This window comes from Balaenoptera borealis (assembly GCF_965194805.1).
Source record: "Balaenoptera borealis genome assembly, chromosome: 18".
NCBI classification, from domain to species: Eukaryota; Metazoa; Chordata; class Mammalia; order Artiodactyla; family Balaenopteridae; genus Balaenoptera; species Balaenoptera borealis.
The window spans coordinates 12,523,291-12,535,684 of record NC_138877.1 but is presented as its reverse complement, the minus strand read 5'-3'; the positions used below and the strand labels follow the sequence as shown (position 1 = coordinate 12,535,684).

Below are 12,394 nucleotides of genomic sequence, written 5' to 3'. Positions count from 1 at the left end.
GGGAGGGCAGAGCACTCAGAAGTGAGGCAGTGATGAAACCTCACCTCTTCCTCTTCTCCAAGTTGCTAACGCCCACAGTTCGGCATTAGGAAAACAGTTTTGTTATCTCACACTTTTTTTCCTCCAAGTGTGACAAACATGGTGACCCATATGTTTTCAACAGGTGAATAATATCCTCATCATATCCTCTTTAAAAAACACGACATTTGAAATATTAGCTGCCTACATATAGGAGAGAGATGGTCTATTGATAAGTGAGTTGAATTGTTCATTGCCACTACTTTCCAGGTTGGTAGTAAGTATAACTATAAATCTGTAGAGGGATTACTTTGTGGGAAACTCTCCATACAGAGAAAACAGTAAAAAATAAAAACCGGTTTCAACTAGAACACTGTATTAGAAAGAATAGACCTCATCACTGCGGTTTGTGAAAGATTTGCAGCATAACAAAGAATGGCTTATTCTTAAAATAAAAAAAGATGTAAGAACTTATATGTGAGCTGAATCATGGTTGATGTCTAACAAACATAGTTGAATTATGTCCTTTTATTATATTTTAAATTTACAAAGTGTGGTTAGTGGGATGTTGTTACAGTTAAAAGTACCTTAAAAGTGTTTTTATAGACTACAGAATCCATGGTTGGAGAGGACATACATTTTTGGAGATACAGAAAGATGGATACAGTAAAATATTTGCAGACTCTAAAATGGCCTTGCAGACATTGTAAAAATAATGAAGAAAGGCTAAGAAGGCTAGATATTCAAGGTGAAGCTTTTATTGATTTTCACAACTTTTCAGCTGAATTAAAAAATTAACTTAGAAGTTTAAGTATTTTAGCTTTTGTAAGAAATGGACATGTGTTAATGCTGTCTCTAAGAGCTTTGCGAATTCTCTGTTTGAAGCTGAACATGAGCCCTTTGGGTATACTATTTATGACTGCAAAGCAACTTCCTAATTCAAAGAGAGAGAAAAAAGACTTATAAAGACTCATAAGGCTTTTTCAACATCAAATAGCTTTTACTAAACAACATTTTGATGAGTTAAGTGTGAGTGAGTCAGGGACATATGGATTAAATTTCCCTTAAAACAGATTTGGGTTTAAAAATTAAGGGGAAAATCCTGAGCAAAATGCATTTCAGAGAATCCAGAATGTTTAAAAGATATTTTCCCCTAAATACAAATATCAGGTTGATTCCAGTCTAGTTAGACTTTGTAATGAAAACATCTTAAGTATAAATGTTAAGGAATTTTTTAAAAATTCTAGTTTTGTCAGGAAAAGAATCTTCATTAATCATATTAGAATTGGACTGTGGGGAATAGTTAGGCCTGACTCAAGCAGACATGATCTGAGTCAGAGTTTATCTGCATCTATGAAACAACTGACCTTGTTCTCATCTATAGTATTTACATTCTTATTCCATTAAACAATTATAGTAAATTTTTTCTGTGCTTTTGGCTTATATTCCTTTTTCTTCTTTAAATAACACATTTCCCTGAAAAACTCTTAGTTTTTAGAATTCTGTTGTTCCTTTCATTTTATTATTATAATTTTCTAGACTCTTGAGTTCTTTCTTCTATGCCCTAATATTTTGCTTTTATCTTCCTTTCTTATTAGCTCAGTTTTTAGGTAACATTCACTCCTTAAATAAACAACTTTGCCTCTGGTAGATGAACATTTCAAGTTAGAACATTTCAAGGCCTAAATTATCTATCTGATCATCTTAATTGTCTATTTTCACTTATTAGGGTAGGCATATTCTATACCATAATTCCTGGTTATTTGAGTTGCTGAGTAGGGGTAGCAGAGCTGATTCTCCTGCTGACTTTTTTTTCCTATCAGTCTCTGAACCCCAGAGTTCTACATAGTCACTAAGTATTCAAAAACTGTTACTGAGTAAGTAAATGAGTACGTGAAATGCAGTCAAATAGAGATTTAGGGAGGTAGGAATGGTCAACCTCAAAAAAATTCTAAGTAAATGAGCACAGGGGGCCAAATGTACAGTGATAGATGGTAATTAGAATTGTGAAGGTGATCACTTTGTATTTATACAGATGTTGAACTATAATGTTGTATGCCTGAAACTTTCATAATTTAAAAAAATTCTAAGCAAGTTTCCTCCTCCATCCCTATCATTTGATACCTGCTTTTAGTTTGAATTGGTAGAACAGAGATTGTATGAAATGCAAAGAATTTGACTGGTTAACAATAAGAAAAACAGTCTGAACAGCTACTGCCCTCTAAACATCAGTGAAAGTGCATGGGAACTGTGATGAGCTTCAAAGGTGAGTCACGTGGGGAAAGTGATTGTCATTTAGGAGAACCTCCCATTGACTACATTCTATTTCTCTTAGTAGACCTCCCTTATTTCTATATTTTTCTCATTCTTAAATTCACATAATGCATTTCTTCTAAGTTTCAGATTCTTGACTTTGGTTAGAGTATGTACGCACGTGTGTGTGTGTGTGTGCATGTGTGCGTGTGTGTGTGTGTGTGTAAAGGATTGTAAATCTACCATTTTGAAAACACCCCCCACAAAAATTCCAACCGTTACACTCTAACACTTCTTCCCCATGTTGCTAGTTCCCTATACTAATTATTCTTTTTAAAATATTCAAAATAACATTGTAGTCCATTGGTTATAGGACATTTTTTCCATGTGATAGAGAGAGTTATTATTTTTTTGATTAAGAGTCACAGTGGTATCTTGATGTTAAAAATGGGGACCTTAAGAGACATTTAGTTAAAATAACATAATTAGTAGAAATTGGGATAGAACCAAGATTAGCTTAACTTTAGATGTTCATACCCTGGAAAAGACAAGTAATGAGCTGAGTCATTATTTGAATGATTTAATTAGTATGAACATATGATCTGATAATTCAAGCTCCCAAATACTTAATTTCAAGAGCTCAAAAGTTTTATTTTGTCTCTTGGTTTTGGTATAAATTAACTAGATAATTATCTCAGCTCTCCAGTTTACCTATAATGAACTTTTTTCAAGGGGAACATTTTAAGGGCAAGTAATGTTGTTAGATTTCTTCATGGTTCAAAGGTACATGGGATATGGTTGATAGCCTTAAGGAATTTACCCTCTAAAAGGAGGGAGAAAACATATAGAACAGCATCTACAAAACAAGGCTTTATGTAATAAGTGTCTTAAGATTAATATAATCAAAATTTGGGAGGCAGTTATAATAAAAAAGATAGATAATAACCATCATTGGGAAGAATGTGGAGAAACTGGACCCTCCCACACTGCTGATGGGAATTAAAATAATGAAGCCACTTTGGAAAACAGCCTAGCAGTTCCCCAAAAAGTTAAAAATAGAGTAATTATTTGACCCAGCAATTCCATGCCTAGGCATATACTCAAGAGAAATAAAAACTTAATGTTCACATAAAATGTTGTAAATAAAAGTTCATAGCAGCATTGTTAGTTACAACAGCCAAAAAGTGGAAACGAACCAAATGTCCATCAACATTTGAATGGATAAATGACAAAGAATGGATAAACAAAATGTGGTACATTCACACAATGGAATATTATTCACCATAAAAAAGATATACATGTTACAACATGGATGAACCTTGAAAACATCATGCTAACTAAAAGAAGCCAGTCACAAAAGACTGCATATTATATGATTCCACTGATATGAAATGTCCAGAATAGGCAAATCTATGGAGACAGAAAGTAGATTAGTGGTCCTCTAGGGCTGTGGAGGAAGGATGGGAAAGTTGGGGGGAATAGCCAAAGAATATGAGATTTCTTTTTGAGGTGATGAAATGTGCTAAAATTGTGGCAATGGTTGCATAACTGTGAATATACAAAAATCATTAAAATCATTGTGCACTTTAAATGGGTCAATTGTATGGTATGTGAATTGTATCTCAATAAAGTTGTTGCCAAAAAATGTTATGGGGTGATAAGATTGGCTAGTGAATATTTCACAAAGTATTTTATTTAAATAGGTATAAAAAAGGGTAGAGATTTTGATAGGAGGAGATAAGGGAGGGTGTAGATTAGAGATGTGTGAAGGATATTTCAGGTAAAAAGAGAAGTTTGGACATTGATGGTGTGGGGTTGTAGAAAATCGTTTAAGTTATTTGACATTAAACACATGGGTGGATTGTTGGTAATAACAGCTTACATATACATAAACAAAACATTTTTAACAACTTACAGAACTGATAAAGCATGAAGGACCATCATTATTAACATTAACTCAGAATTCTCTAAATTAGCAAAATTACTAACATTTGGAAGTAACAATAAAGGAATCCGTATGAATTCTAATTCTATTATGTAAAATATTTCTATTGTTACCCGCATATATGACAGAACTACTACTCTAAAAGAAATGAAATACATTCTATTAGTGCAAGACAAGCCTTTCTATCAATTAAATTAAATCATTCACTTGTCAATTCACACAAATTTGAGTTAATTTTAAATTTTAGTTACTCAATAATTACTTGAAGAAATAACCTGCCAAGCTAAATTTCAAATTAAAATAAATAATTGAGATTTTAGATTAAAATCAGTTGAATTACACAAATTAATTTCAATGTTTTAAGTAAACAATATAATTAGTAAGTTGAAATTTTTAATTACATATGAAATCTTAGGTGCTAATTCACTTTGGTCAATCACTACAAACTAAAAAAGCAATTAAAATACATTAAGTTAGGTGTTATTAATGTAATAATTGATTGGCATAGTTCTATATTATAATCATATTAGTCATTTGCAACAATACATAATAAATTGAGTAATTAATAGTCACACATAGTTAACTTGCCTCTTGAGATGAACAGCTTGGGAAGAAAGGGAACTAAAAGTGAAACAGAAAATTGTATGACATTTAAAACTGTAGAACTTTGTGGACATTGTATCTTTATTAAAACTAGAAAATTCCAAAGAAAATGGAGAAAACCTGAGAAAGGGTCAATGTTTAAATACAATTGTGCTGAAAATACCCTGTCAGATTTTTTTAACTTACTAGATGATTTTGGGGAATACATATATAAAACTAAAATGAATTATTATGCTTATTCATAAATTTCTAAGTATACTGGAGCCAGTGTAAAAATTGAGTTATCAACTGAGGATCTTGGTTTTACATCATTTTAAGACTCTTTAAGTACATACACATATTTATGTAAAGACACTATTTGGTGTATTTTAGTTTGTGCCATATACTACATATTTTTAAGGAAATACATTATTTTATATACTTGTTAACCTTATGCAAGCTACTTAAATTTGTCTTGGCCTCTATATCCTTACTTGTAAAATTAAGGTAATAATAATAGTATCTACCTCTCAGGATTGTTGTGACTATTAAATAGGTTATTGAACATGAAACCCTTCAAACACTGCCTGGTTCCTAGCAAGACATGCTGCCTATACTTCTTCCTCTTTTTTTTTCTTTTTATAAACAGAAACTGATCCTAAAAAGACATTATTATTTAGCAAATGTTGACTTCTGAGACAGAGATAACAATTATTTGGATAAGCATTTGTTAGAGCAACAAAAAAAGTCATGTATTTATGTGGTTTAAAACTTACAGCTGATTTTTTTAAAACCTAAGAACACTGGTTTATAATTAACTTCCAAAATTATTTTTATGTGACATTGTCACTATCATGGCAGTCCAGATTAGTAAGTAGGCTTCAGCATTTACAGAATGAATCTGTTAGACACCTATATATTATGCAGGCTATTTCTGTGACTGTTACTTCTCCCTTCACAAAATATCCATCCCCTACTTCTTTTCTACTGCATTCAAAGTTCAGGGTCACATTTGTGCACTGCTGATTTAAACATGAACACTGTAGACTAAGTAGAAGATCAATATTTTAGGACAGTTTATAAGATTTTTCAGACACGAGGATTCCACAGAAAGAGTATGAGTTAGGACTTGGTGGATAGGGAAAAGAGCAAATTGCTCAAAGAAAAATCTGTTTAAAAGACAGAAGTTGTAGGAGTATTGATAGAGACAGTTGGTTAAGATACGATTTTTAAACAATTTATTTCAAGCCTACTTTCATTGCTCTTTACATATTTTAACCTAATGTTATTTTGAAAAATTTGTTTATAAGCATAAATTAATATTAATAATTACTCAAGCTACCTTAAAAGAGAGAAATATAAAGGAGTCATTAATCATTACCAGATTTTGCTTCTGGTATTAGTGGGCAGATCTTATCATAATAAACTTCAAGGTACTAGCCAAATTTGTATCAACTAATTACCTATAGTGGGAACTAAAGACCAGAGATGCTAAACTAAACTGTATAATTATTGAACATATCTGTGAGGATATGTGAATGAGGAAAGGCAACACATTATCTCAAAAGGTCAGAAATCGTGTTTGTGAATTTTCTCTAGTTCTTTAGGATCAAGACTAAGACCAGAAAATGAGAAAACAATCTGTGGCAAAAAGAAATAATGGACTTCATTTGCTCAAATTGCCAAATGGCCTCAGATAAAAATCTCTGAACTACTAGAAAACCCCACAAAAACAACAATACTAAAACTTGAACATTTCCTCAGGAATTCAAGGCAAATGTTTGTACATAGACTTAAGATTCATTTTAAATAGGAAAAATCGTTTTCATGATACAGAATTGCTAATAACATAGGCATATCCAGGAGCCGGTGTTAGAATAACCTTATTAAACATTTTCTAGAAGAGGAAGAATAACGTTCCTCTCCAGTTTACAATTAACAATAACATCCTCTCTTTGGTAAAATGAGAGATTTCTAACTGGCAGAAATATTGTTGGAGACTTTCCTAAAGCATGCCAGGTAATTTTCAGCTCAGTTCTGGAAACAGGAGTGCTATTTTGTAAACATATGATGAATGTAAGTTCACTTCTCTATTGTCATCTGCCACTCCAATGTTGTATGGGGTGAAAATATAGAATAGAGGTAAGATTCAACCACTTTTGAGACTCTAAAACAGGAGTTTTTAGCCTGAGATCTAGGATATGATTCCACAGACTGGTTTCCAGGGGTCAATGAACCCTCTGATACTGTGTACAAGATTGTCTGTGTACCTTTATGAAACAATCTGCTTTCATCAGATTCTCAAAAGTGGTTTAAAAACCAAAAATGGTTAGATGCCAACACTAAGGTATATATAGCCCATTGGGCCATTGTAGATGCTGCTCTGAATTGACCTTAGACGAGCACCAGGACAAAGTGAAAACTGAGGGTGGGCAGGTGAAAGTATGTCTCCTGGTAGTGGGGATTAGCAGTGTGGGGAGAGAGAAAAAAAACAGGGATGGGGAGGGACATGCCCAAGAGTGACAGCAGGAAGGAAATGGCTATTTCAATGGCCACCTGCCCGAAGTGGCTATTTTTCACAGCTGTTAACATGTTAGTCATATGTGAAGTCTACCATCCTGTTCCCCCCGCCAGCCCCCCAATTATTCAGGCAGTTAGATGGGAACAGTTTATGCTATCCATTACTTCTCCTATATTAAAAGTTGCTCTTCACTACACAGAAAGTAGATGCTATTCATTTATCGTTAGTTTGATATGTATTTTCCTCTTTTCAATACTAGAAATGAGATAAATTATTAACGTTCACATGACTGAGCATTGCTCCAACCACTGGCACTAGCTTATTCATCAGGAGATAGATTTTAAATTCAATAACTTTGTGTGCATTTATTACTTACAACAAATAAAAAAATATTTAAAAATTTACCTGCAAGATTGTCGATTTCCTTCTCTTGGAGCAGACTGACTGCATCGTCATCTCCTTCCAGCATAAGCTCTGTCTCTGCATTCTGATTCACTATTGCTTGACTTCGGAATGTTTTCTTAGACTTTACTACATCTTCTTCAGTGCCTAATCACAACCAAAACATAATAATTTAGGTCATTGTGATTTACTTTCTTATAAATCCATTACTTTCTTATAAATATATGCTGCATTTACATACTACTTTCAATTATAGAAGATTTTTACCTTCTTTATCTTGTTTGCTCTAAATAACTCCACGAGAAAGGCAAGGGGTGTAATCACCTACTCTACTGTTGCAGATGAGGAAACAGGCTGAGAAAGCTACATGCCTTGTTGGGGAACCTAGGACTTGGGACTCTAAGATCACTGCACTTTCTACCAAAAATCTGACTTCACCACAAACTTGGTTTTATCCATAAAATTAAACACTTTTACACAATTATACTTTGGTGTGAATCAGATAATCAACTGATCATATCATTTTTTAAAGTAGATAAGTATGAAGAAAACAAGAAAGCATTCACATCTGAAGGGAGAAATGGTTGTTACTGGGAAACTACAGAAAGGCAGAGTAAGGAATGATGTAGACATATAATGTACTTCAAAACAGCTATTTCCTTAGCAATGGATGAAATAAATAATGGCTTTCTAAAGTGATATCCTTATTTTGATATAAAAAATAGTACAAAAGGCCAAAATTCAAACGCACAAAAAATAACTCAGAAAAATTGAAATATAGCAAGAGTTGACCTAGCATTAACTTGTTAATCAATGCGCAGGTTAGAAATTACAACACATTTAAATCTCTCATGGATTTGACTGCTTAACAAATATTTCAATATTTGCATTCAAACATCTGCTTTGGCAGGTGCCATTGAATCTGAAATTATCTGAGCTACAAGTAAATCATATGTATACAGCTAAGAAATACCTTTATTTCATGTCACTTGAAGTTGGAATTCAACCTGGAAGAAAATGGTGTAATTTACTGTGTTCTAGCTTTAGTATTAGGATATAGGCTTCAAGGAGCAGCATTAACTAGAAAAACACCTTCACATTTCATTTGGTATAGTGGATATATTCCTGAATATGGGAGCCTAATAAATCACTGCTACACCGTATTTTTGTATCATAGTTTTAGGGGATGTTATGGTATTGTGTACACATGCAATTACTCTGCAAATCTTGTCATGCCTTTGGCCAAAATCCTCTCCAGTGAACAATGAATACTTCCGGTCAATTCTCCTAGGCCCAGTACAGGACTTCCCACAGTCCCTTACTGCCTGTGGATATTTGCTCAACCATTTTCTTGGACGTGCATCTAGCTGTAGTAAAACTTGCATTGTAAACCAGACTGTTAGCTTCTTTCTTTGCAGCTTTCACATTTCTTTTTGTTAGTGACTCAGAGCCAATTCTGTTTGCTAAAACATTAACAAATTGACGCAAAGGTAGCCCAGAGAGGAGTAAAAAACACATGTTGAGGAACACAGCATGTCATGACAGCACTGTAGACTGTCACTGGCTGAGAGGTACCGTCTGTCATCCTAGCTCTTACTGGACAATAGCATCTAGAGAGCACGGTTTAAATATAGCTTAACAATATAAAGTAACACATTGTTAAATATATCTTTCAATAAATACTTCAGAGACATACAGATCAATGCTACATGGAAGGTGAGGGGAATTAAATGGCTTATATGTGTAGTCTTCTTTCACTGGCCCACAGATGATTCTTATTTCTGGAATAAAAGCTTGAGGATTGATTACTGAATGCTCCAGAACCTTATCTTAATTTCATTTGGATTCTTGGTGATATAAAGCCAGCACAACAGTAATCTTCTGGGGACAGCTATCTTTATACGTTGTTTGCTTCTTGGGTAGTAACTTAATTTGAGAAACTCGGAGCTTGCATCATCTGAGAACAAAGAGGCAAATCCAGTGATTAATAACCAAGAAATCTCTCCTGAGGTCTTTATAGCCATATTTCTACTAGACATCTTCAGCTGGATAGTCCTAGTTCCACGTTTCCCTAACTGAACGGATTATCTTTTGCTTCTTCACCTCCTCCTATTTTGATCTACCCACTTAATTAAGCCACAGACACAGGATTCATCCTGTAAGGTGATGGACTCGACCCATCTCAAGCCATCATCATTCTAGTTTAGAAGGCCTTATTAGCTCCCTTATTCACACCACCCTCTATACTTTTGTCAGAGTATTATTATTAAACACTAATAAGTTGAGAATATTTTCCTGCTTAATATTGTGTGTTAACTCCTCCCAATCAACAACACTCAGTGCAAGGCTTCTACTCTAGGATACAAATCTAAACCCCTTAGCTTGACTGATTAAGGCCTTTTACCCTCTCATTACCAGTTTTGTCTTAGTTTTTCTTACTCCCCCATGAGCAATACTGGACCATTTACAGCTTCCAAAATATGTCATGTTTCTCAGATCTCTTTACCTGTGCTAAAAGTATTCCCTCAATATGGTATGTCCCTTCCTTCCTCCTTTGTTCGGCTAATTCTTACTTAACCTTCAAAACTCACCTCCTTCAGGTGCCTTTCCTAACCAATCCATACTTTCACAGTCTACACAGAACTCAACCACACTGAGTGGGTGCTATCTGTTATGTGTATGTCTTCTCCACTGGGCTATAGCCTCATTCTGCAGCCTCAGTGCCTGGTACCCAGCAGGTGTGCCATGAACACTTGCTGAACTGAAGTTCAAGTCTACCCACCCAGAGTTCCCCACTCTGATTTCTTAAGGCAGGTTTGTGTGCACTCTCCCACGTGCTGTTTTTTCTGGCCGTGCAGCGCGGCATGTGGGATCTTAGTCCCCAACCAGGGATCGAACCTGTGCCCCCTGCATTGGAAGTGCGGAGTCTTAACCACTGGACCGCCAGGGAAGTCCCATCCCTTATGCTTCATAAATCCTGCTACTAGAGTAGTTATATGTATTATAATCGTTTGTGTGCTTGTTATCTACACACAGCCTGGAAGCTCCTTCCTTGATGGCTAGAAACATCCTTCTGTCTTTGTAATCCCAGTTATTAGCACGCTGCCTGGGACACAGCAAGTCCTCATAAATACTGAATAAATGAATAACCTGAGACATAAAAGTTACCTCTGGATATCTCTTAACCTGAAGATTCCAGGATATCTCAGAGATTCTTGGTGAATTGCCTTCAGTTTGAAGGCGCTTATTGAAGAATCTATGAATTCACATGAAAGGGAACTTGGTTCTTTACATGAAATAGTCAATAAAGCCCTTTATGCATGAGTCAGCTTAATAAAGCAAGTTTTTCCTTGTATCACAACTGTGTGCATTCTGCTTTGTCTTTTTTAAAAAAGGCTTTACATTACTCTTGTGTTATTAAAAATATAAAATAAAATTAAAATCTTCCAATAAAGAAAATTTAGTCAAAGGAATGTGAGCTCTCAAATGTATATTATATTTGAGAAATGTATATTCAATTTTACCCCCTCTAGTTTTAAAGCAGTAAAACAATTATGTCTTCAAAAGATATGTAGTAAACTAATCCCTACCAACACAGCAAACTTATCATCCCTGTTGAAGTGTTATCAGTTTGCAGCTCAGTAAACTTCCTGATTTTTATGATACCGCACCAAACATTTATCTAAATGAAAGTGTATGAGATCCAAAGGTGCTTTTCAATCACAATATCCTTTATGAATTAGACTTTCATTTATCAAAATTACAGGCAAAAAGAGGTAAGGTCTCAAAGGGCTGTCTCATTACAAGGCTTATAAACACTGTCCTTAGAAAGAATTGGTTTAACACCCAGCAAATCAAAATCTGATTGGGAAGAGAATTTATCTGAGATCATCTATCTTCAGAAGACATGTTGGACTGAGTGCACTTCTTGGCCTCTTTAGCCATTCATCAGGAAATTAACAAGCGAGTACCACAAACCACCAGAATGCCTTAGCTTTGAAAATGTGAATTATGTGTTAAACTGGATAGGCTAGACATATACCTTTATTTTCTAAGAAAACATTAAAATGCCATAAAATTTGAAAGGTTTCAGAATAAAAAATTCCACCAAATTATAGATTAATGAAGCCAAATCCAAAAATTACACTTAAGTTATTTTCCACATCATGTTACAAATAACAAATACAGTAAAACATCCTATACACATTAGATTTCTTAGTAAGTAAATATGCTTAAAGCTCTGTATGTGAAAATGTCATCTAATATAGAATACTGCATTACATGAACCTAAATGAAGCTCCTCTTTTGTAATATTTCTCTTAATAATAAGGATCCACGTGAAACAAAGTATATTTTAAAAGTGAAGTAACAAGAAAACTACGTTTCTGTTTTTAGTACTGTTATTATACTCTAGCATTATTACTACTATAATAATTATTATTATTATTAATTATCATTTAAAAATTATATTGTTATTTTAAACAAGGATAAGTTAAAATATAGAAGTGATAAATTGGAGACATTAACTTATCTTGATAATATTCAGAGAATATGTCTAACTGGAAAGTCTGGGCAATTAAGGCAAAGAAATTTCATTTGCCCATCATGTATTTTTCTATTGATACACATAAACAGTTAATGTAAAGAAAAATACTATAAAGTAGTTTATTTCT

At 33.9% G+C, this 12,394-nt stretch overlaps 1 protein-coding gene across 8 annotated transcripts in view; it reads right to left on the bottom strand.

Moving 5' to 3' along the window:
- Positions 1-12,394, bottom strand: part of NBEA (neurobeachin) — a 608,086-nt gene that overhangs the window by 216,267 nt on the left and 379,425 nt on the right. For 6 of the 8 annotated variants that reach the window (XM_082365247.1, XM_082365248.1, XM_082365251.1 and 3 more), the window contains 2 exons: positions 7,725-7,868; positions 4,805-4,837 (listed from right to left, as the gene is read on the bottom strand). In XM_082365247.1, coding sequence (XP_082221373.1) covers positions 4,805-4,837; positions 7,725-7,868 — 177 coding nt within the window. The remainder of the gene's footprint in view (positions 1-4,804; positions 4,838-7,724; positions 7,869-12,394) is intronic. The other 2 variants (XM_082365250.1, XM_082365253.1) reach the window with 1 other exon arrangement.